The following is a 26,652-nucleotide window of genomic DNA, read 5'->3' on the forward strand; positions in this document are numbered from 1 at the left end:
ACAGTCCTATGCTGTTAGATGTCTGTCTTCTGAAAAGGAAAAACTGTTTTTATGCACATGCTGTTTTCAGAATAAAACCAAAGGAACATTGTATTTCCAAGTATAAAGGCTGTGATCTCAGAGGTTAAACTTTCTTTATTTCACTACACATTCAAAAATTGAAGGAAACCAACTTTCTATTAGATCTTTGCTCCTCAAGTGTTTGTTTCCTCTGTTAACTTTCCATCTCTGCACACTTGTGTGATTTGTCCAGTGTTTTGTCTCCTCTCTACTTCTGCCTTCACTTACCTTAGCCTGGTTCTCACTCAGATAAAACATTTGTCTTCACCTTTTTCGTCTCATTCTCATAGACTTGCGAGTCTTTTCTGGAGTTTGACTTCTACCAAAGTCCTCTTATATCAAGTAGAAAGAAACCTCTCTAGGGGTCATATCCTCTGGGATCCTTAGGTATCTAAGGTAAATTTTACATCCATCATTCATAGTCTCTGTGTACTGATTTTTCTCCCTAGAATAAAAATTGACAAGCTTTCACTCACAAATTTATCTTTAGATGTCTGAAATTTAAGTGAGATGATTATCACATTATTATTTATAGATTCTTTATAGAATCCCTAAACTCCATTCTTTTTTCCATATTTTCCCAGTACCTTCTCCAGTAATACTGTCACATTTTATTATGCTATTCTCTATCTCCCCTTCAGATTTATTCATAAGTACTTCATCAACCTTTAAATCTCCTGGTGTCTCCATAAACATATGTTTGTTCCCCTTCTTCCCTCCCTGAAGTTCCCTTAAGTCTCCTCTATTTTAAATTTGCTTCTCAAAAAATTGGTTTCTCCCATATGAGTTCTCCACAATCTTTTTCACTTCATTTCTGTAATAGGTGATCTGCAGAAGAAAATAAGAGCTGAGAGGCAGAGTTGTCTTGGATAATGTCTTCTTTCGTTCTTTTGTGTCAGCTAAAACAGGATTAAGGAGTACTCAGCTGGTTTTCACTGCTGTGTTCTCCTCACTTTTCCCCCTCCCCAGCATTCTCACAACCCAGTTCTGTTGACTTCCTTCCTGCAGAAGGCAGGTGGCTGGATGCCCTGAAAGGAAAAACCATGGAGCTAAACTCTTGAAGAGCAGATGTGTTTACTGACCTGCAGTAATAGCCTAAAACCTCTAGAAATCCTTTTCCTTTACTCAGAAACAGTTCTTTCACACTATGGTCATTAACATTTGCTTCCTGCAGTGGCCTATTATTGTTTAAAGTCTCTGACACATAAAACCAAAGTCTTTGGGAGAGAGTAGGTAGGAAAATGTACATTCCATTCAGCAAATTTGGTCTACTACCATATGTTTTTACTCGGCAGCTTATTGTCCTGACTTTAAACGCCGTGGTTGCAGGAGCAGCACCTGCCTCTCCCAGACTGCCCATGAATACTCCTGATCATCTCTGCCTCATTCCCCTTTCATTTCAGACGCCCTTTGCTTGCTAGTGGAGAATGAAGCAGGAGGTGAAGTGTTTCCTTCTTGTTTCTCATCTCCCTTACATGTATTATACTTGTACAAAACTCTCACGTTGTTTGAACAGAGGAGGGAAAGGTCCTTGTGAAGGGATCAGATCTTAAACAAGCTTCTTCTAAATTCTTCTTACCAGCCACCAGCTTCACAGTGCTCCATGTGCCATCTGAGATGAGGGTTGTAGTCCTGTAATCATAACACACTTCTTTTATGAATTCGGTCAATAAATGAATTATATGAAGTGTCAAGGTTTACAAACCACTGAACTCTGTTCTTGTGTACTATTTTTCTCTTACTTGCTTTTCCCATTGAAAAGTAATTGCTTTGAGCACTACAAGTGATTACAGAAGATGACACCTTTATAACCAGACTCAGGATCTTGTTCTCAGGAAAAACTCAGCCTATAAAATGCTGTACGTCTCACCCAGCAATTATGCTGTTGTAGCTAATTTCAGAAAGCATAAATTGCCCATTATTTTTGAAGAGGATTGGGATTTTTTCACCGGTGATACTGAAAGTGGATGCTTTTCCAGTGGATTTTTAGATGGCTTCCACAGAGTTATAAAAAAAGAAATAAATTATTTCTTTTTATTTCTCACATTTTTTCTTTAATTTAAAATGTAATTACTTTATGATAAAATTTGTTGATGAGCAAAGTTTAGTAAACCCTTGGAACCTCACAAAAGATAGGTTTTAATTTTTCTGTATCAAAAATATTTTATTATGAAGCTGTAATTGTAACATATTATAATTGCAGATCAGGAAATTATAAAAATTGCCATGATAAAATACTTTCAGCTGTTTAACCTTTTTTATTTTTGTGTCAATACCCCCACGTAGCATGGATATGGTCTTCTGTGGCAACTTATTACTGAATGTTATCTCTCATAAGGCAGTAGATTCTTACTTCTGCTTGAATTTTTGTGGTGTGAATCATGAAATACCTCATTTTGCTGAAAAATCCAGTGTTGGAGAATAACTGGATAAACTGCTTCAATTGCAGTCCATGAGAGCCTGTAGCAATTTGAGAGAGGCACAGGAGTTTCTTGAAGTGATCCCAAATGGTACATGTGCAGTTCAGGTGAATTAAAATTAGTGTTATGATTTAAGGAATAATGAAGTCTGTCATTTGGTAGATAATTTTAGCACAATGTTTTCCATCCTAGCTTTTTCCAAAGCTGCTTCTTTCATGGAAGAATTTAGTATTTGACTTTTCACCCAAGTCTGAATTTTGTACTTCATAGAAATTCCAATTCTTAGCTGGTCTTTGAAATCAGTAACCTCCAGTGCATATTTCTGTGGCAGGAAATACATTAAAAGCACTGTCTTTAGGAAAATGGTATGTGTAGTCTTCACAATGATCTGCTGTTAACACAATGTCATTTTAATAAACTTGATTAGATTATGCAAAAGAAGTTCCCAGAAATTATTAAACCATCATAATAGATGTTGGATGAAGAAACTGTGGGACAGGACTGAAATATATAGTATTCTGCCCTTTTCCATGCCCATGTGAGGACATAAAGAAGAAAGAATTTCTCTTACTCTGTTCCTCTTGCTGCTCCTATTTGTACTGCTCCAGGGTGGCAGTGACTGTCTCACAGAGACTCACTGTGTTCCATAGGGAAACGGGCCAGATTCAGGGTGTCCTGGTGTATCTTCCACCACAGGCACTAAGAAACCATAAAGCAGGCTGGTTCCATTCATCACTGTTTGCTTCTTGGACCCTGGCTGAGGAGGTCTGACCTCAGAGCTTGTGGCAAAGCAGGAATTTGAGAGCGTGGTAGATTACTTGCTAGATATGCTTATATAGATAAGAGGCACCATTGAGTCTTTCTAGATGAAACTGGAATAGTTTTGATTACATTTGTTTTACTGTGCAAAGTGGTCTGTCTGCCTTTCATGGAATATCAAAGGGAGAAGACAATGTCAATTTTCAAAGCAGGTCTATTTGGACAGCAGTCAAATCCAAACTAGGAGAACAAGAAAATAAAATTGCAGCTAACTGTAAGGGACCATTGTGTTAACACTGGAAAAAAAGCAGTGTCTGAAATGAAATTGTGAATAGGAAATTCTTGGATGACTGAGTATCTGAACAGTTGAGCACAATGTGAGCAAATAACTTTGTGTTCCACATGCCAAAGCCTGATTTTATTTTAAAACAGAGCGCAATAATTGTTCAAGACTTTCAGCTGTCTTCATGTGACAGGCCAGGTGTGCATATGCTCATTCATGTATGGCATTGTGCATTTCCTACATAATTGTTGAGATCATCCCATTTGTTGGATCTGTAACCCCATACTCCAGCATAATAAAAGAGGAGTCTCTGGGGGGGTGAGGGAACTGAAAGAAGTGTATTCCTCTCTTCATAAAAATAAACCTACCTAAGCTCAGTAGGGTTTCCTGAACAAGCATTATTAGGAACTGACTGATCAGCAATACTACCCACCTACATCTGGCACTCAATTTCCCAAAGATACAGCTTTTTCATTATCTTAGGGAAATAAAAATGACTGTATGCTTATAGGGTAAATCCTGCTCCTTTAGTGCACTGTTCAATTGTTCAATGTATAATCTTTTCTGTCAGCTCTCTACACTGCAGTATCGGTTGCTATGAGTCTAAAAAGTAATTGCCTGAACCAGAACAGAGAAGTGTAACAGATACTTGCAAATGTAGCCAGTGCCTTGCAGAGTAATTCAGCTTTTAATTAATACATAGCAGCAAACTGCAGATGGACAAAAATTACTGGAATTGCATGTACTTCAGTCACCATGAAACCCAGAAGAATGCTGGCTGACCCTGGATGAAATCTGACTTCTGAAATAAGGTGTATTAAACAGCTGCTTTCAGAAGTTGAGGGGACAATGACTCCTGATTATAGAAAGAAGCAACAGAGCGCCTGCCGCTTTTCTCCCAGTTCCCTTATGGAGGAGGGAGGAATCAGGCAGAACCCGTGAAAAGTGACAGCTCGTGTGAAGTCTAATCCTGCTGGTTTACCACTGAGGATAGTTTTAATTTCCAACTGCCAATGGCATTTACTGTTCTGTATATAAAATTGCCCTTAGCTGGTATTTTTGACTGCTGATGAGCTTTATTCAATTACTTCCTGGATACTCCCAACTCCTGTTGACTCCTGGGGGCACTGGGGACACTGCAGCTGTTAAAAAGGGCTCCTCAAAATATGTAAATGAAGGGATGTGAGTACTGGTTCCCCTGCACTGCTTGAAGTCAACTTCTAGCTAGGTTGGTTACCTGGGAAACAGCTGTCAGCACAATGGAAAGGAATCTATTTAGTGTGGTGGACAGGTGATGGTTTTCCAAAAAAAAGGAGAAACAGCAAAGAAACCCACTGCTGCTCCATAATTTAGGTTTTGTATATCATGAAAGAAATAGGAGATAAGGGTGTTCTTTTAAAGTTTGTTAAGAATAAATTATTCCCTGAACAAAATAGTCTGGAACAGCAGAAATGTTTAATTACTGAGAAGAGTCTTTTTTAAAGGGATTTAAATTTGAGTAGTAGCTCAAATTTTGTTTGTAACAAGAGTACTAAAAATAACATTTTTTTATTTGCCAGTTACCTTCAATTAGGATGCTGCAAAGATTCCAAAATGGAGAATAGTTTGTTAGGTTGTTGACATTTTTTATCTTCAGGATTCTTCCAGAAGCACTAGTCAGTGCTTTGCTGAAGTTAAATATTGTTGAATTTTTCAGGTAGTGTTTTCTGCACCTACAGCAGACACAGGTTAAGAATAGCTTTTCCAAAGTGGTGAGAATTTAGAATTCTTGGGTTATACACTGTGGTCAGATTCACTGACCCATGTCATATCTCAAAGACAAAAGCAGAAAAGACAGTGAAATGAAAATGCTGGGTGTTCTTGACACCACTTATGCATTTCTGATGGCCTAATGATAGCAGCACCATCAAAGCTCAAGTTGTCACCTGTATAGTTGTGCAGTTTCCCTCTTTTTAGAGGGGGTTTCATGCTGCTTTTTTGGCAGAGGCTAACCACATCCCTTTGAGCTATAAAATGGGTAAAAAGTACATGTCTGCCCGTTGGAATCCTGAATACTGAGAATTTTAAACTTTCTGTGCTTAAAGGCACAGACCCACAAGAGAACACTGCATTTGACCTAAGGTCATAGAAAAAGCTTTTAAAATTGATTAATAGCACTAAGGTTACAAGTGTGTAGTTAGAAGTCTGTAATATCACAAAGTAGAAAACTTAGAGTTTAAGATTTTAAAATATAGAAATAAATATGAAGCAAGATAGAAGTTTTAAAGCAGAAGCGAAGCATGTTGGTCTTTTTTACCTTTTTCTTCTTTCTTCTTCATAATTTTAGATAATGTGATTAGACAGAAAAGTCCTCACTGCGGACTTCAGAGAATCAGTTATTAAGTTAAAAGAGAAAATAATCTGAGTGTCATTTCTTAATTAGACAGTTTAGTTTTAAAAGACCTTGTAACAAAAGTTAGTTAACCATCAAAAAATTTAAAAAGCTACCAAACTTACAGTAGTAAAACTATAGCATAAATAAGAAAAAATAAACACCTAAGTCCAAACATAAAATACTATCTCAAGTACCTTCAATCCCAACCTCAAAAAACCAATACCTGCTTATCTTTGTTCATAAATTTTTGCTTTAGCTCTTAATGTTTCAATTTGAGAAGGACTCTGAGCATCTCACCACTGATTTGTCTTCCTCATGTGACTAAGTGGATTTCCAGACTCTCATTGCAGAGGTGCTTTCTTAGGTCCCTCTTCTACGCTGGTTTCCTTAAGGCTGCCTGAGGATCTGAATACCTCTTGTGTTGATACACAGTGAATGCAGGACAGCTTAGGGACAAATTTCCAGTGAAAAAGCCATACTCCTGCCTTTTCCTCTGCCCCACGTCATGTGTCCCTGACTGTGGTAGAGCTCACAGAGAGATCAGGGCACTGATCTGCCTGAAAGCAAGCCCAACTGAAGAATAGAATAGAAAAGAAAGAGGAAATAACATGATTTTTTTGTTCAGCTCTTTGATTTGAATAACTGCAATTTTATGAGTACTTTGTGGTTCAAAAGTTGGGACAGGAACATTCTGCTCAGAGAGCAGAGCTTCAACATCAGTTCAAAGAAAGAATGAAACACACTGCAGTTGTCTTAAACAATTTTAGAATCTTAGCCTAAAAAAAAAAAAAAGTGATTATTTTAGAGTAATAATCTCCCTGACACTTAATTTGATCCTGTAGAAACCAAGATGTACCCCTACACTTAGCGAAATTCTGATTTTTTTTTTCAGGAGTGTCTTTTGAAACACTCTGTTTAGTCTAACCGCTTAGTCCATCAGCTGGAAGATTATCATCTCAATTACCCATGTATCCTTGTCCAAGATCTAATATTTCTCAAGCTCCCAATATGCTACAAAAATGTATCAAATACCATTCGTTGGGAACACAACTGCTCCATAATGCTCAGTTTCCATTGCTAGTCTTGCTGATCAATATCCTTAAAACCACAACCTTAGCTTAAGTTAAATATAATTGTCCTATAGGAAAGATAGGAAGGAAAAATATCCTGGAATCTATTTGAAGGCAACTACAGCTAGCTAGGAGCAGATGATAAGAGGAAATGATGCTAGATGAACACAGCTTGTTCCATGAGTTCATATTTTATGGTTCCAGAAATAAAAGTACTTATCCCAAACACCATGTATATGGTTTTACTTTTGGATCTTCTTTTAAGCAGTCTTATGACAGCATTATTACCTCAAAAGAATTGCCCACCTTAAGGAACCAGGCCTAGACTGTATCTATTCCTGCAGAAGGAGAAGCCAAATTAAGAGGTGTCTATGAATAAAATGACATGGCATGAAAAGGTTCCTCCTCAGAAAAGGAAAATTTCACATGGTTATAAGCATACGTTTATGTTAATTAAGGACACATCTAGAATTGGAAAGCTTGAGAAATTGATATTACTCTACAGAATATATATGATCACTCTTAAGTATGTTGTGCCTGTAACTGCATATTACTATATGCTCCACACTATACTTAGCAAGTCTGTCTGTCAGAACGCTCTAATTGCTTTATGTGTGAGAACATTAAGCTGCAATAAATTTATATACACAGCTGTTCCATTACTGTGGAACAAGTTTTATCTCCTAATAAATTGATGTTTCTTTTTAGTGTCAACTCAACCCAAAATTTACACCCAAGAAGGTGAACCTTAACATCACATAATTAGTTCAGTGACACCAGTGGTAATAGAGGGTATACACTGTACATCTCTTAAGCATATTGATGGAAAGAAGTTTTGACTTCTGTTAATTGTTTCATGAAAGCATAATTGTGATTAAGAGCAGCTTTAATTGGAAAAGGAAAAAGAATCATGACCTTTAAACATACATTGCAAATAGCATGTCTGCATTTACAAGGAGTTGCACCATAACAAGAAAAAATCTAAAAGCTTTCTTTAAAATAGAGCAGGGGGAAAAGAAGGCATTGTGGTTCTATGTCAAGTCACATTTAGGTTAATGGAACAGAAGCTTAGGCTGCCCTGGACTTTTGATTAATATTTAATTAATCTTCTGTAGAAGACTCTGATTTGAATTAAACTGGGTACTAATAAAGGAACCAATTCACCAAGGAGTTCACATAAATTTGACCTGCCATTATGAGAATTTAAATTAAAATGGCCAAAGTTTTGTTTTCTGCTCATTTTATGCCTGGTCTATATCAAGTGCAAGCAACTTACTAGGAGTGATGTAACTGGAAAATGCAACAGGAATTGGTCACTAGTAATAGAGCCATAGCTACAATATGACATGCCATTTGGTTTGTTTTAAGTAAGTACTGTGAGCTCAAGAGTTGTATTGTTCTCTCTGTACCAGCTTTTACAGCTGGAAAAGAAGCATTTAGCTGTATAGAACAAAGGGAAATATAATTTGATTTTAAAAATGCCCAGAATGGTTTCTGGGAGTTGCTTATACTTCTACATTGTCTCTTAATCAGGGTGGCATTAAAAATGATGCAAATGAAGTCAATTCCCCAGATGCTGTGACTTACTTGACCTCCCTTCTCATGTGTGTAGGGGTGGCTGAAGTAAATACTTTCTACTGTGAAGACAGGGAGGGGTTGAACTGTCTCATGAAGGATTCTCCTTTTTATCAATCATGATGGATTGTAAAAAGCATCTACTCAACTTCAACATAGGAAAAATTAGTTTGTAGTCACCTCACTCACAGTTTTTTCTGCCAGCTCTTTTCATAGTCAGTTTTTCTGCCAGTCTTTTCATAGTAGATACCATCACCATCTTGTGTGCTAGTCAGCTCCTGACCTAGTGAGCAACTTTGATGTGACCCTCTCCATTAGTTTGGATGACACCTAAATCCCACAGAATTTCTTCAAGTCTCATTACTAAGTTCTCATTCAGGTACTCTGACTTCAGCAGCCTGCTCTAATATCTAATTAATCTGGTTTTAGGTGTCTCCAGGGTAGTCCTGTATTGCTTGGCTCCTTTTGCAGTCAGTCAGTCGCTGAGCTGAGCCCTCACTGCATACATTTGTTCTGGGGAAAAGGAACATTTCACAAATCTGTGTGTGCCTCCATTGTGCAAGACCAAATCTGTTCTTAAACTGTTAAATCTTTGACTAAGGTCTGGGTGTAGGCAGTCTGTGCAGTGTCTGCTGCAGATGGGGGTTCTGCTATTTGAGTAATGCTTAATGATGCAGAAATCTGGCAAAAATAATAAAAAGTAAATAGCAAAAGTGCAGCAAAATCAGATCTTTGCAGGTCCTCCTTACTAAGGATATTTATCATTGTTTCCTTACATAGACTCTAATTCCTGGTTTTGGTTTCCCTGGAAAGCAAATTACTGTGTAGCTCAAATGGGAAAATTCGTGGGAGCTGAACTTAATCTGAGCGAGCAGCAAAGCAACATAAACTGCTCTCTGGAAGCTGTGTCATGCCTTAGTTCTGTTTGAAAATTCCAGTAGATACTCATGGAGTTTCTCTTACCACTTTTGTGGGAGAAGTATTTGTAAAGAAGGCTGGAGCTTACACAAATGATGTACAATGTCTGGTACTGCTTATCTCTTTACAGGATCATGGCAGTCACGCATGAAAAAAAGAATAGTGTGACCTGTTACAATATAACCCTTCAATTAAAAAGTCAGTACTACATTATGAGCTTATTTCTAAGATTAATCTTAAATACCAGTGCAGTTTTGTGCTGATGTTTCATTAGTCTGTCATTTAACAGCTCATTGCATTAATAAGCCTCATTGTATTGAAAAATATTTTTAAGAAATTAATTGCAATTCTTATTTTTTAAGATAATTGAAGAAGCTATACTGAGTTTTAAAATTTAGGTAGAAAAATGTAGTAGAAAAAATATTTTTAATACCTTTTAAAAATAAATGTATTTGTTAAAATGGACATAGTTTTGTATATGTGCCTCTCAGATATTTCAGCCTACTAGGATTTTGCCTAGTGAAGAACGGTCAATGCCAGTAGAAACAAGTCTATAATTTGCATTAAATGGAGCTGGCTGGGCAGCATTGCTTATGGTAATAGCTTCAGTTACTTGCTTATAATATTTCATCTTGTCTTCTGAGACCATGAAAGAGGATTTTGTAGATATGTGTCAAATTCTTCAGGTCAGTTGGATTCATAGCTATGTAGGCTCACAGTTCTGTAGTTTAATTTTCTTCTGCTGGCAGAAGTTCTCCTTTGCTGGAAATTCCCAAAGGAAACTCTTAAAAAAGATGTGGAGAGTGTCGGAATGTCAGGGTACAACTTAGCCTTCTGTCACTTGCTTAATAATTACACATTTTCTAGTGTTGTAACAACTAATTCCTCCTATTGGAGAGTGGTTGCATATGAACTATAGGTGGCCTGATTAGCTATTTCCCTGGAATATAAATTGTTGCCATCAGTTGTTTGAAAACCTGTTTTTATCTCATTGCTATTCTGTCATCCCACCAATGCCTTCAGAGTCTTAATTCTGAAATAAGAGAGGAAGGAAGGAAAATATCTTAAATAATGAGTTGCAATGGCAATTTTTTTTTTTTTGTTTTTTTTTTGTTTTGGGGGGTTGCTTTTCATAGATATTTGTTTACTGTATAGATCAAATGCTTAGTGTGTCCTTTGACAAGTGGAGTCCATTAAATGCTTTATTCATGAACTGGGATCAAGGGATTGTCTCAGTTCTAGCCTGCTCTCTGAAATAAGATAATACAAGCAATTTCTATTAAGTATTATGGTTTAGGAGAGTGCAGGGAAAAGAAAAAGTTCTTTAATCTCTTTGATCAGATTTGAATGGCAGTAAAATCTTATGCATTAATGCTTAAAATTCAAGATTTTATCAGCAATCATTTTAGTAAGTAGAACTTGAGCTGCTGTGCTGAATAAATATACTTCTCAGTACATGTAATGTGTTGATATCCCTGGAGTTGCTCTGTAATTCTTTGTAGAGAAAGAATGAAGAAATAGTAAATAACAAAAAGAAGAAACTGAGTGATATAGCTGTAAGTGGACATGTTCCAATTGGTATGATGTTCATCTTTCTGGCAGCCAGGGAGAGCTTACCAGATAAGTTCTATAGCAAATTGTCTCAGAATTAATCCCTGAATTTCATACTGGTAATAAGAAGCTTAGAGCTGAAAATTATTCTTTATTTCTTCTCCCAAAACCTTGGTCAGATTTTCTCATATCCATAAATTCTGGCTGTTGGATTCAGTGGGTCTAGACAGGTTTGCACTAGCTCAAGCCCAGAGATGCATTTTAGAGCTTTGTACAGGAACTAGCATTGCTGTTCTTTAGTTAGAATCACATATGTAGCAACTTCCATTTCAGCAAAGCTCACGAATTAGAACTCTCACTTTTTTAATAGCGTTCAGGAAATATTTCTTGTTTCTATACAGGGACCCATGAAGCGAGTGTACGTCAGATGCTCCAACGGCAGCAGAAGGTTCTGGTTTTACAGCAGCATTTTTGCTGCTGGGCCTCCTGCCTCAAGTGTCTGAAATAGAATTACAGTACAATTTATTATATTATTATCATGCTCTAGAAGAAAAGGCATTTTCATGTTTTATGATCTGAGGCCTTATACTGTGTGACTATTCTGTTACATTTTGAGGTGTCTGGCCAGTGCAAGTTTGAGCAGCATACTGTGTGCTACACAGTCATGTTCGATATGTGCAAAACTTTTTTTTGGTACTTGTCACTTGGACTGAAATCTTTCTGATTAAAGATGTCAGAAAAAAGCAGTATCTTAGAAATCCAACTAGGTAATGATGACAAAATAAAGTGATATCGGTTTGGATATATTTTTAACAGAATGTCAAAACACATTGTCATCAAAATCCCCAGAGACACCATTATGGTGTCAAAATGAAACGTTATCAACCTAAGACTACAAGAATAACAACGAGAAATAATACTATTGTAACTTTGTACTGCCGATATAATGCAAAATAAATTTGATGTGCTAAGTGGAATTACTTACTATGTATCTTTCATTTCTTCCTGTTTACTAAAAAGTATATGGCAATTATGTTACCCAAGAAAACCTTATAGTATTTGCATAACATTTACTGAAGTGATGTAAAAATAGAGATACAAATTATTCATACTGATGAGACCTTGACCACAAAAACTGTTATGTTGCAGTCCTTGGCTTATCTCAGGCATGCCTATACACTTCTATATGCTTCAGAAACAAATAAATTTAAGGCGCTTTTTTTTTTTCATAAAAGAGAATTATGAACAGTAGCATAGGGTACTCTGTAAAGAAAACTTAAAATTATACTAAAGTAAATGAGATCTGTTTATTGTATGAACTTTATACAGGACTTTAAAAAAAGCTCTTGCCCATATGTGGTTGTGTGAATGCAAACACAGAGAGATTGAGCAACTTGATTTTGTTCTAATGAGTTTTCTGCCAGAAGAGTAGTGTTATACTGCTGTGCCAGTTGACCATCACCTCCTACCAGGCATTCCTAGTACCAGATTTCTTAGAATGATTCATTTTCTACCTACCTTGAGCACAATTTAGCCATCTAGAGTGGATTCATCTGCCCTAGTATAATTGTCTAAGACTATACTGAGCTTGTCCCTCTATTCTTCTTTGCCAATTAAAAAAGTAATGAGCTCTTGAGAGTAATAATTGCATCCAAAGACAAGTACTGTGATTGCCCTCTAGAATAACTTATTTCTTTGTATTTCCCATAGAAAGGGTCCAGGTGAGTAGTTTGAACTGCATACTTGCCTTTTAAATTGGTTGCAAAATACTGCATTTCTACCTTCTTCTGGTAAATAAATTACCTTTACTCTAAAATTTATCAGGCTAATTGTCTTGGCAAAATATTGATGTTACAGCAGTATGAGAGATACATGCTTTTGGGGTTCTGAAATTAGCACTTGGGTTGAGACTAAACAGCCCAATGGCAGGGAATATTAGAATTCAGGATTTCTAATCCAGTGTTTCAAAACATAGCAAAACCCTCAGCAATTACTGGGCATCCTGCACAATACATGTGAAAAAGAATTCCTGAGGAAAGGCATATTTAGCATATCCAGGAGGAAAAATAAGTGAAATAACTTGAAAATATCTCAAGTAGTGAAAGTTGAATTCCACCTAACTCACAAGTGAATTTTTGAATAAAAGTAATTGCTGTTTTTTTCTGTCCTTATCTGGAATTGATTATTTTTTTAATACAACTGTAATTTCACAGCAATTTATAGTTTTAAACTCAATCAAGACAGTGTGGTTTAAAACATCTATTTACTGAGATCTTCATTTTTAAAGTAGAATGTTGAAAGGATTTATCCAGATATCATTTGTTTTGCAAGGTATAATACTGAGATTTGTTTTTACTCTCCATATGCATATAATATTTAATTTTAAAATCTTAATTAGTTTTTATGCTAATCAGTGTAAATCCTAGTGATAAACTTCATAAGAAGGCAATAGTCGGGTGAATTTAGGCATCAATTCAAGTAATCAATCTTAGCTTTGATTTTATTTTTTTCTTGGTTGATTCACGTTGTACGCACATGCACTGAATGATGAAATGCTTAACAGTAAGTTCTGATATAAAGTTTAATTTACAGATTGCAAGTTATCTAGTTTGAAAAATAAGACAATTATCCCACAATTTTCTGTGTTTTATGTAGAGTTTCTAATCTACTCCTGTCAAAGGGAGTCTCCTCAACTTTCACCTAGATTTGTTATCCTTTAGGCCAAGTAATTTTTCTTTGTTTGTTTGTTTTTATGGAAAGTTTCTCACTCTGCAGTTTGAAATTTGTCTATAGTTAAAGTAAGCTATAATGTAAAATCAATCAAAATATTATTTGAAGATTTATAAGGCAATAGCCCCTCTGTCAAAGTACAGAAATAATTATACTATAATTATGTTAGAGGCTGGTAAGGACAGGGGAAGACATGTGAACTTGGTGTAATGTATTATCTTTTTTAATGTTCAGGCATTTTGAAGAGATGTCTTACTCCATAGATCAGTGTTTGTCTAGCAATGTATTGCTTAATACTGTAGTTTAATGAATACTTTAAAGCAAGATGTCATTTTTTTCTTGAGGCCAAGTGTTCACAAGAGTCAAAAACATTCTATTTTGTTTTGTTAGTTGCAACACCCTCATACCTGTTTACTAAGTGTTTTCTCTAATTAAAGAGAAATAAACAACATAAAATATTTGTTGGGTTTCCAGTATAACTTCTGTCAATGCATTAAGCAAGATCTAAATACTTTTAAAATGAGGTTTTGCATTGAAACAGATCTAAATTTCACCTTTTACACTATATTTTTCAATGGTGCATTATTTAAATAAACCTTTTTTTTTTTTCAAATCTGTTTTCAAATTTGTAAATTTGAATAATTTGAATAATTTGAATAATTTGAATAATTTGAATTGGTTTGTCCTTCAAATGGTGCAATCAGGGTTTATTTATTTTTTTTGATTTTTCTATGTTGCTAGATGCAGCATGTTGGCTGGAGTTGGGCTCTGAAGCAGATTTTAGAGCGTAGAGCACGGTGTCAGCACAGAGCAGAAGCTGAGTGGTGTAAGATGTGCTGGAGGGAGCTGGGCTCTTCTACATCACAACATTCACACCTCACAGGTGGTGCTGGCCACAGACAGATGTTCCTTTTTGCAAATCCTGCTGTGCTTTAGTAAGTGACTGCTCCCTGGCTGCTTCTGCTGCCCCTCTGCTGAAGGCTCCTGCCCCCGTGTCTCATCCTGAGAGATCACAGGGAGCTCTCTCTGAACAGCTTCTAGCCAAGCAGCTGCATTAGCTGAAATGGAAACAAAGGCTGACATGGCCTGGAGCCTGCTAGGGATCTTCTGGATGATCCCTTCTGCTGGCACAGGAATGGCCAGCTAGGTCCAGGAAGGGATTTCTTCTCTGTGGTCTTTGTTAAATGTCTTTGTATTGCTGTGCCAGGCAACTCTCACATTGGCACAGGGAAGTCTGTGATGTCTAATTGTGGGTGTTCATCAGACCTAACAGCACTGGAGCCATCACTGTCTGTTCCAATTAGGATAGGAAGATTCTTAGGTCAGAGCCCATTTCTCACCACCTGACTTTGAAGTAATTTTGTATTTCATTTGGAAACAAAACTGCATATTTCTCCCTTGCTTGGTCAGTAGCATTTTTTATTTTTCTTTTTTTCATAATTAATTAAATCTTTCCCTCTCTGTATTTCTGCTATTTCTTTAACATTCTTATAAGAAATTCACAATGAGATGTCTTGTATTTTCCTTTAGGTTTTGTGGCATTCTCTTTTTTCTTTTCCTTTTTGTTTCTGTTTTTTTTTTTTTTTCTCCCTAACTCAGAAAGTGCAATACCCTATGAGAACAGATGTAACTGTGTGGCTGAAAATTGGCTTGGCTTATATCTGCAGAATCTAACAGCTCTAAAGTAAAGCTTAGACTGTGTGATAACCCAGTAGCTGAGTATCTGTTTTCAGATGTTTATAGCAAGCTCCTAAAATCTCTGCTTTTCCTTTTAGTAGAAGAATTCCACTGAAAAGTAAGACTGGGTTTCAGTCTCCGGTGTGCAGGCTCTGACAGGCTAATAAGGAAGAGTGATGGTGGCAATAAAAAGGGTCTTGGGTGCATTCTTCGTATTTCACTGGTTGTAAAATGATGGCCCTGCTACAGAAGGGCCACAGAGGGACTCAAAGTGAAATCTAGTCTGGAAAGTTTGAAGAGACTGTTGTGGTGAAGTGACCTCCCCATCAGCCCCACCTCTCCACGTTGTTTATGGCCATCACATCAGAAGCAAGTGCTGGATTTTGAGCATTTGAGGTTACCTTTTTAATCTGGATAAGAGAGGTGTATCTTTTTAATTTTTACTTATTTCCTCTGTTGAAATTGTGTAAAATGATAATCTAAACACAATATCAAAATTTGGAAATTAATTTTATTCACTAAAGAAGAAAGTGAGTGCATTTGGAGACTTATGTGCTTCATGGTATTGCAGTTGATGAAATTCTACTGTGAAGGTAAACTGGAATGACACTAAAATTCCCAATAAGCTGATTTCCCATGCATACATATTGACATAAATCCTTAAGTTTAAATCCTGTTTTGATGGAATTACTATGCTGAAGTGTATAGGTATGTCCAAAGGTAACATTCTATGTCTTGCCTGCCAAATTAAGCCAAACCCTGAGTTTAGCTGCCTTTAAAATCTGCAGACTTTAAAGGATATATAATGCTCAGTGTTCATTTAGCAAATACAAAAATGGCAAAAGAGGATGAGTTTTATAACTGTGTGAACAGTAGAAATAAGCCAAAATTGAAAGAGATCTAGGGGAAAAATTTCTGGTAGAATGTATATCCTTCAGCATGCAAGAAGCTGCCCTTGTTAGAAACTAACTTTGCATGCATAATTAATTTGAGCTGCACATTTCGTTTCTTACAACTAGATGAGAAATTTAATTCAGGTGTTTGGTGAACATATGGGGGATTTACTGTGAATTTATGACCTGTGGTTTGAGTGTAAAAACCCAAGATACTAGCTGATAAAACTTAATGAAGCTTGTGCAGAGAAACTATTTTTATTTGCAGTTTTGTAATTCATACATTTTTTTGGTTTTTAACACCTCTCCCCTACCTTTTTATGCCTTATTCCCAGTAAATTCTTTGACAGTTAAGAAAAACAAAAGTAGTGTGGCATAAGGCTTTTTATGCCTCTTTCCAGGTTACAACCACAGTACATTTATAGTCTAACAAATTTGATCTCTTGCTCAGCTAATTTTTTTTCTCAGATGACTGTAGCAATGCTGTAATCATGTAACAACAGCTCTTTTATACAGCACTGTCCATGGTTGCTCCTGTTTGTGTACTGTGTCTGTATGTGTTAATATCCATGTGTTCATGAAAAGTCTATTCCCTGATGTCTCAGAAAAGGACCATATGTAGGGCACGTTGGAAGGAGAGAACCAGCCAAATTGGTCCTCTTACACTAACTTTAGCCTGAGGAGTGGCATTTAGATGTCAAAAAAATAAACCACAGAACAAAATAGGAAAAGACCAACCTGCTCTGGCAAGCTGGTGGCGGGAAGGAGGTGGTACAGACTGTGCTGCTGCTCAGCCCTCACCGCCCTGCGCTGTGTGGGCACAGTCGTCTGTGTCACTGATGATTAACAAATCTGCTGAAAGTGAACAAACCAGCAGGCTGTGCATTGGGACATGGTGGTAACTTTAAGGCTGGTAAAGGGCACACTTTCATTTTATTTTATGCCCATGACTTTTTGAAATAACCTGACAGTTTCTGCTTATTCACCCTCAAGGGCCATCTGAAACAGACAAATCCATCTGCTTGGGGTTAAGCACTGTGGAGAGAGGGTGCTCAAGTTCCAGTAAATGTAGCAGAAGTTTTTATATTAGATTATCACCACTCTGCTTTCTGTTGGGCTGTTTCATCCTGCTCAAGTGATGAAGAAAGGGGCCAATTTTGTAGGCATTCAGTCAGTCCTGTACTTTGGTAAGGATGCTTGCCACCAACCGTGGTGTGGCCATGTTGTCAATAGGTATGATGGAAATAAATTTGTTTCCTGCTGCTCTCTGTGTGTAAACAGAGGTAGATACAAATTCAGACCTTAATTTTTAACATGACACAGGTAATCTGTTCAAATGAAAAGGAATTTATATCATACAAATGGGTAATAGTTATTTGCCAGCTTGAAGCACATAAGAACCCATCTGTGTTTTATTACTGCTATCCAGAGATCTAAGCAGTCGGTCAGGCCAGCGAGGCCCCAGCAGCTCAACTGTGTGATAGAAGATTTTAAGGTGTAAAGAATACTGTTTGTTTACTAACCTTTTGGTTATTCTAGTCAAGTTGCAACTGCCTGGTGGTGTTGTTAAGACCCTTTTCCATGCTTTTTCAGGCCAATAAATTTTTTCCCAAAGCTTCAGTCGTCCCTGTTCAGTGGCGTGTTTGTATCTACTTTATCACACTGAAAATCTGACTGTTTTGAAAGGAATACAGCTCTGCACATCAGTGCATGACATCACACTGAGACATTGCTTAATGATCTGAGACCCTGATGGCCACTGCTGCAACTGCTTGTTCCTGGAAATATATGACAGCCCTGGCCTATCTAAGTCTTGCTTACCATTGCATTTTTAGTCTGTGCTGCTGGTGGTGTGTTTTGAAGCAGCACTCAAAAAACAACTGATTGTGAAATGTGCCATCTGCAGATGGAAGGCAATGGGGTGCCAAGTAGAGCTCTGATACAAGAAAGCACAGATGCTTTGCAACCCTAGTAAACTTTGGCCCTAAAAGCCTTTCCTTGAATTTTATTTATTTTAAGAACATTTAACATTGAGAGTACTTTGATAGAAGACCATCACTGGTATCTGATGCTAGGAGGTGCTAATTGTCTTCTGTAAGTTCACAGCCACCCTGTTATTGAGTAGGCATAAGGGAAGGCTGTCTGGGCAAGCTGTGGTTACTGTAGAGAGTTGTAATTCCAGTTTTGCTAAAAATTTTAAGCTAGCATAGGTTAAATCTTCAATAAACTTTGGATGGATTTCAAGATAAACTCCTTCCTTCCTGCTAATAGTCCTGAATTATTTGAGGTGGATCTGCCTTCAGATTTTCAGTGCATTTGAATAAAGGACTCAAACAAAATATGGCACATTTAATTTAACTTTTGAAGACTTGCCCCATACACCCACAATGGAAATTTAGGCAGCAAGAACACCTGCAGCCTGCATCCTAGTGGTCTATTGATATGGCCCTATCTTTTCTTTCAATTCATCCAATAAGTCAAAATTTATTTTGCTTTAGACTGGCTAAGGACACTCCACATGGGATAAGATTTGTTTAGCTCTGCCCCAAGGGATAATGATGTGACTTACATAAAGATTTTTAGATAAAGCAGAACATCTCACGATCTGAAAAGGAATAAAGTTAGGTTTGCGCTGTTGACTCCAAAATTTTATTGGTGAGAGTTTTCCCTTGTGATTATGATTTTTACATTTTCCTCCTTCTAGAAGTACTAATTGGGAGTTGAAAGAGATACCAAGTGGGTGTACCAAGTGTTCCCTGAGTGCAGAGTTAGTGCAGTGGGAGACATCAAAACCAGCAAAAAAACACTGATGATAAGAATAACTGGATGAAGAAAGGCACAAAAAGAAAGAGGTGACAGCATGACAGGCCAGGACAGAGATGTGCAAGCCTTCAGTGGTGAGAAGATTAAGGCAGCTGTAGTTTAACCTATAGAATCAGAACAAGGTTGAAATGAAAATGGAAACCAAAGTTGGTGAATCTAAGATATAGTCTAAGCCCTCAAATAATCTTCTAGGAAATGTATCTTAGAGCCTCCTTAGCTGTCTGCCTTTTCCTTTTCTAAATAAAAATATTTTTTTTATTATTATTAACCCACTGACTTGATCGCTCTGTTTCTTAGAGACTTTTTGAGCTTGAAGAAATTTGAGGAGATACAGAAATGCCTTTTTCTAATTTTGCTCTTTTTTCTTCTGTGAAATAATTCCTTTTTATAATTCACTTCTTTTGCAGTTTTCTAAGTCTGAGTCATGTCCCTCGCTTTTCAGATAAAATAGAAATATTGTTAAAAGATTTATCTTCTCTGCCATTATCAGACTTTTAATAAGTTTGAATAACTTTTCTTAAATCAGCTTGACTTCTTTTTTATTTTCATTTTTTTTGTAAGGATTTTTTGACATTAAAATAAGTTCTTAGGTCTGGAGACAAGTTGATTATAAATCCCAGGATCCTCCTTGTCCTTTGTTACTCATCTCTGCAGTGTAGAAAGTGTCAAGTTCATGCATTTGCTGTTTGGGAAAAGATATATTTTGGCTTCATAGCATGGACACTATGCATTTATTTTCTTGCTATTCCTCTGATAAGGTAATTGTTTTAATGAATAACTATCACTGAATATGCAGAAGCCCTCAGATCTGTCATAACCCTTCCAGTAGCCCATTTTGGGGCTGGTGCAATGCATCCTGTATAATGCACAAGGTGTAGTGCAGTACTTTTGGGGTTTACTTTCTGTTTGCCATTGGATAAACTGCTCAGTGTCACTTTTGCACTGTAGTCTCTAAAATCTGACACAACCTTGATTACACAACCCTGATTATTTACCCCTCATCTTGACTACTACAAGGTATCTATGGCTGGCAATTTTCTAGTAATTTTTGCACAGAAATTCAATGACTTTTTCAAACATATATTCTTATGCATGAAATTTAAATTTTTACTATATTTTTGCTTCTTTAAGTGCAATTTATCATGTAGGAATAATTTGTCTGTGTAGAAAGCAGTGGACTACTTGTTTGTTGGATTAACAATACCATTTTTAAAAATCAACACACCATTTAAAAGTGTCTTGCCTTATATTGGATTGTGATGAATGCCTTTAAAATGTGAAGTGTATAGCAATGCATGGGAAAAAAACAAGTGGTTGTATAGTAAGGCTGGGCAGAATTTGACAATAAAGAATAAATTTACATAAAATAAAACTGTAAGTGGAGATAAGCTGTTTCACAAAATGAAATTGAATTAAGAAAATAAAATTAGGAACACATCTACAATGGGGTGGAAATCTTGAAAATACCAGTGTTTCATTTCCACCTGTTTTAAATTAAGCTTTCTTTTAATTGTACTTTTCAAAATGGCAATTTGCACATAGAAATTGACTTACCCTACAAATAAAGCATTTCCTAAAGCTCCCATTTGGGTTTAAAAAAAGCATGAAAGAAAATACTTCTCTAAATTCCTTCCTTTTCTTTGCCTTTGGTTTCAAATAAATTTTAAAAATAAATCAACCTGAACCACTTCAAAAATTAGCCTTTGCCAGAGCCATACTAATTTTTCTGTCTGGCCAACCAAGCACTGATAAACTCTATTTATTGGCACTGAAAAGAGTGGGAGGTAATGTCTCAAACATCTACTACCTCCAATCCTCTGCACCTACCAGTCCCGAAAGACATGGAAAACAGTCACAAATGGATTCTGGAATTGTCTCTTTTCATACAAAAGAAAACACAGGATATAAATTCACTGTGTTTTATTGTACCCTGTGTCCAAGAAAGGAAATCTGTGGAATTGCTTTCCATTGTCTCTTTGCAGATTTCTCTTTTGAAACAAAGTAATAGCTGTCCATTCCTCATCAGCTCTTTTGAAATAAACAATGAAATGCAGGGCACAAGAAACCCACAAGAATAGATTAAAATGCTTCTGGTTAGCCTTGATACAGCATATTTGTTTGTCAGGCTTTCTGTGGTTCCCATATTAACATGTTTGAAAGAGGGGGGTTGTAGGGTCAGGTAGGAGCTGCACAGCTGGAAAAATGTCAACAAGATTAATAAATACCCACTTTCCCCCTTCTCCATGAAATAAGCCATTCCTGTGCATATTTCATTATGGTTTCATGTACACCTGCGCCGTTGAGCGCGGATTACTGGGCATTGTGGAAAAATTGATGGTTTTGAAGGATTGAAGGTTCTGGGTGTGCTGGTTTGTATCAGTACCTCTGGGACTGAGCCCTCCCCTGCCACCAGTGTCTGTGGGGCGCAGTGAAGTCAGCTCTCATCTGCTGCCCAGATCCATTCCTGCCTATGGTCCTGTCAAATGGATGGCTTTTTACTGGCCCCCAAGCCTTTTAATGCTTTCAGACGGATCAATTTAAAAGACTTGTTAAAAACAAAACTAAGGGATGACAGGCTCTTATTGATTGGGGAAAATAACCAAATTTTATATAGGTAGAGCCTCCAGACATTGTAATTAATTTGATGTGAATAAAGATCGTATAGTACTACAGTTTATTGATCGGTGAAAAGTATCTTTCTTGTTTATTCAGTAGCAGAGATCGTTAGGACTTTTAATTTCCCTTTATGTTAAGTCTGACACTACTATATCTATTCTTCTTCATTCTCTAGGAGTGACATATACTGAAAAAGTGCCAACAATTTATGATAATTTTTAGAAAAATTCTTATTTGTCTTGTCCTCGCAACATGTGAAATTTCTTTATAACACAAACAGCATTAATAATCTTTAAAAAACCTAAAGATCTTTGGACTAAATGATTGTCAATTATTTTCATGTCTGTAGTCCTGCACTGCAGCAGCAGTCCCAGTCCCAGTCACAGGTGGCAGTTCCCAAGTATATTGATCCTTTCCATCCTTCCTCTTTAGCAACAGATCGACCCCCAACAATCACGACCGGATACAGCGGCTGCGACAGGAGTTCCAGCAGGCAAAGCAGGACGAGGATGTGGAGGACAGGAGACGCACGTACAGTTTTGAGCAACCCTGGGTGAGTGTGCAGGGCCTGCCGGAGCTGGGGAGCTTGGCTGACTCCTGCTGTTCCTGGGTGGGTTGGGAGCAGACCAAAAGGGAGGCAGGGTGCTCTGCCTCCGTACTTCTGCCCTTGCTGTGCTCCCCATTTTTGGTTCATTGATGTTTACTTCAGTTCTAAACTTCTTCAGCTATCTGTCATGGGTGGAGACAGCATCATTTGCTCTGTGGTTAGACCCTTGACTCTGGGAGTTACTGCTTGGATTAGTATCAAAGGAAGTATCCATTGATCTAAAATTTTCTAGGACAACCAGAATAAAATCATACTAGCAATAAAAAATGGAAGATGTGACCTTGTAAATGCTATTCTCTCTGAAGCAATATCACTGTGTTTAGTTATTTTCATAAAGGCAGAATTATGTCTTTTCACAGTAAAAGATGTACCTGCTTTACAGTAATCTCACTCTGACACTTACATTAGCTGAGACAGTTCTGTATTGAGATACATGTCCTAATTGATCTTTTAAACCCTATTCAAACTGATCCAGTAATGTGATACAATTAGTTAAATACATGTACTTATCTTGATTAACATAATTGAATGAATTAGTGCTGCTTTTTAATCAATTACATATCCTAAATAGGATCCTTTAAATATGAGGCAAAAACTGTAATTTTTGCCTGAAAATTCCATTATAAAGACAGTGAAAAACTTGTTTGTGTTCCCAAAAAAGTGGGAACTGTGTGATGACAACAGTAGAATCTCTCAGCTTCCTCTGAAGCAGGTGAGGGTGGTGAGTTATTGTTGCTCTGCAGTGCCATGTACATGAGGCCAAGGTGAGAATAGCCAGAGAGCCACCATGTCTGTGTATGAAGTCACTGAGAACAATATCAGGATATAGGCTTCTCTTGTATTAGAAAACATCTAACTTCCTCTGAAATTGAATAGATAATATAACATAACATAACATAACATAACATAACATAACATAACATAACATAACATAACATAATTTTTATTTTTTTTTTTATGAGCAGATGCTTTCAGTTTGAGGTGGGGAAGATAATGTGCTAGCTCATCACAGGAATACTTTATGTTTGAGGTAGACTGGGGCTGGGTGTAGTTGATTCCTTCTGTTACCCATATCAGCTACTGTTTGGTTTCCAAATGAGAGATTTCAGAAACATTCTTGGGAAAACTGTCTATGAGAAAAGCTTACATTCTTGAAGACTTGGGAACTTAACTACTGAAGGTCATGGGCCAAATTGTTGTATATCTAAATGCCATAGCAACCTCAGGCAGTCAACTTGGCTTTTATTATACTTTCTTGTAACGAACGAGAAGGGAATTATTTCGATGACAGACTGATTACCTTAGGAATTGAATAATTTCCTAAATTCTGGGTCAGAACATTGACCTTTCTATTTTCTCTTATTCAAACAAATGGTATCTCTGTGTTTACTCCCCTTCTACAGATCATGCAAATGAGCTCAAAGTGACTAATTCAGCTTAATGTATTAATATTAGTTTTGAAGCTTATTGTTGCTTTTGTAGGAGCTGCTCTGCTGTTAAATACATAGGTGATCAAATGTTTTATTTTAGATAAGTACTTTAAAAAAAAAGTTGCCCAGAGTCTATTTGACTTCTAATTTTATTTTTCCATCCAGCCTTTCAAGATCACAATGCTTGGAAAGGATTAAGCAATGATCTCATCTATTTCAGCACTTCACAGTCATTTCAGTTTTAAAGAGCTATAACCCTCTTTTTTAAGGAGCCTGTTGTACTACTTTAACATGTTAGTCTAAAATGATGGGCTTTCTTAAGACAACCTCTCAAAACAGATCCAGATGTATTATTTAATACCAATGACACCAAAAATATGCAGAATTGGTTTATAATACACATGTAGGAAAATACTTAGATACATTCATCAGTGTCTTTTCAGTCTTCTCCATCTGTGAGCTTTTGGTTCCAAACCACAGCAGTGCAAAGTGCAACTGTACGTGGGCCATTGTTGAAAAGTGTTTTCACCTGAGGGAGATGGGTTGTGCAGCCTACATAAACAAAAGGCTTTGCACACAGAGAAGCCTCTGAGCCTCAAGACAGCAGCCAACTCTGACCTGGTTTGGATAGAAAGAGAGGAAAACCCCATCCTTGGAGAAGTGTGTGCTATGAGGTGATAAGTAGTTTGCATTTTTCATTACCAAGCTGATGGGATGGTTGAGGATAGGGAATTAAGCGCTGAAGTGATGGGGGACTGTTGGTTACTTTAAAGAAGTATAAATGAACATGGAGTTTGCCCTGGAAGTAATGGATGTTGATGGAAATCTGGCATCTCTGAGGATATTCAGAGGAACTCAATGCCTCAGAAACCCACTAATATATTATAAAAATGGCCCTGTAAACCTCACCAACTCCATTTCCTCCCAGATTATTAATGGCTTGTGACACAGGAGTCCAGTTACCTGTGACAGATACCTTCAGTGTCCTCCCTGGGTGGGAGGCAGATCTCATGCCATGGAGCACATCACGCTGGCTCTGAGTGGTGCCTGTGGGGGCCTGGCCCATCCCTTCCTGCTGAGCCCCATCAGGTGAAGGTCATTTCTCTGTACTTGAGCAATGCAGCAGTGCTGGACTTCTTGCCCCACTGCATTTGTCCTGCCAGTAAACAAAGTACTTGACTGCCTGCGAGTGTTCAACAGCATCAGGCAGACACAAGAAGTGATAATGCTGGAATGAGATGACACCGTCTATTAAGCAGCATAACATTTCTGCTCAAGGCCATTTGAATGACACACTTAAGGGTTTAAATAACTGCCTGAATGTTGCAACATCAAGCCATCTCTAAAATTCACTGGTTCTGTAAGCTGAGTCAAAGCTTTATGGAAGGGGTTTTTGCATTTGTTTATTTTAGGATGACTTTCTCAGCCATTGTAGCTTTCCTTTTTTTCTATTATGTGGTGCTTTTTATGTGTTTGTATTTCAAAAAGAGAGGTACAAGAGGCTTTCAGGGGCAATACTATAGTCCTGATGCTGCGTGGAAAAAAAAAAAAGATAAAAATAACATAAAATTTAATTAATCCATTTTAATCCTGCTGGTGTTAATTCCAGACAAAGTGCAAAAATGTGTATCTGCACATGCATGGAATTATAGTGTGTCTGCTAATATTTAAGGCCCTTGATATTGCTATGACACTTTTATACCAATGAGGATTACTTTGGGGCTGATTTTTCTGTTTTGTACCAAAGCTGAGCCTCTGTTTTCTGTGCTTTTCTGGATTGTTTTAGGTCTGTTGAGGCTTACCTTGTACCAGTTCCAGATTTTGGGGGACTTGGTTGTAATTTGTTCTACATCTTGTATTTTTGCCTAGTCACATCTTGATTAACAGACACACCCACCCCTTCAATAACAAAACCACAGCTCTGTGGCCCTAAATGCCATGGGAGTGAACAATCCAATTTTTAAAAATAGCATTTTAAATCCATGGAAAACACTACAGCTGCTTGCCAGTCCTGCTTGTGGAAGCACACCAGTGATCCAAAAAAGCCCACAAAGGGGCTTGAGGGACAAAAATTGGTGCTTTATTTCATCATATTCAATACAATAATTGGTGCTGAAAATGGGAAGTGACAAATTCCATTCACAAATACATTCATCTCCAGTCATCCTGGATCTATTTGAATGACAGGAAAATCTGGTGTTGAGAGAGTAGCTGAGTAAATTGTACTTTAAGTATTTAGGAGTCAAATAAGAACATACTTTATTTTCTAAAGATAATAGCTAACTGGGTCATAATAGATACACTACCTGACTTGTCTGAGTATAGCTTTAATTACATGCACAAATTTTTGAAAATTAAATAATGGCATGATTTTCATAGAGGAAAGACTCTAGGAGTCCTAACAACATACTTATACATGGCCTAATAACTAAAGGCTCAGAAGGTCTGACGGGTTTTTTTCTGCTTGGGTGTTTTCTGCTGTTTGTTGGTATGCAGGTCTTGTCTCTATAGAAATTTTTTTTTTTTTTATGTTTAAGATACTTATTTCTTATCCCTGTACTCAAGTCCTTGACCTTCTCAAGGCCATACTAAATTTTAAATAATCTAAAATTCTTAGGAAAAAATTGTATTGCTTTAACTTTGACCATAGCATATTAATATTACCTGAAAAAACTGAATACAGACTTTATTCAATACAAACATTGTAAAGTTTATATTGGTCTGCAAATTATGTAGAATTACTCAACACAATAATGAGAAAGAGAAGTATTGTATTAATTCTTCTATTATTAATCCATTTCAATCATCTATTTTAGGATATTTTATGCAAGATATTAGGAAATATCTAACAGAGTATTGCAGGAGA

The 26,652-nt window shown here is 36.9% G+C and overlaps 1 protein-coding gene and 1 long non-coding RNA gene across 18 annotated transcripts in view; one reads left to right on the forward strand and one right to left on the reverse strand.

Annotated features, from left to right (window-relative positions):
- Positions 1 to 26,652, forward strand: part of PARD3 (par-3 family cell polarity regulator) — a 442,797-nt gene that overhangs the window by 405,536 nt on the left and 10,609 nt on the right. For all 17 annotated transcript variants that reach the window (XM_030264342.4, XM_030264359.4, XM_072925341.1 and 14 more), the window contains one exon: positions 22,182 to 22,302. In XM_030264342.4, the coding sequence (XP_030120202.3) occupies positions 22,182 to 22,302 (121 nt within the window). The remainder of the gene's footprint in view (positions 1 to 22,181; positions 22,303 to 26,652) is intronic.
- LOC140682587 (uncharacterized) overlaps positions 21,794 to 26,652 on the reverse strand; it is a 40,594-nt gene continuing 35,735 nt past the window's right edge. Inside the window, exon 3 of the long non-coding RNA XR_012054448.1 lies at positions 21,794 to 24,942. This is a non-coding gene — a long non-coding RNA (uncharacterized lncRNA). The remainder of the gene's footprint in view (positions 24,943 to 26,652) is intronic.

Source organism: Taeniopygia guttata, chromosome 2 (genome assembly GCF_048771995.1).
Source record: "Taeniopygia guttata chromosome 2, bTaeGut7.mat, whole genome shotgun sequence".
Lineage (NCBI taxonomy): Eukaryota > Metazoa > Chordata > Aves > Passeriformes > Estrildidae > Taeniopygia > Taeniopygia guttata.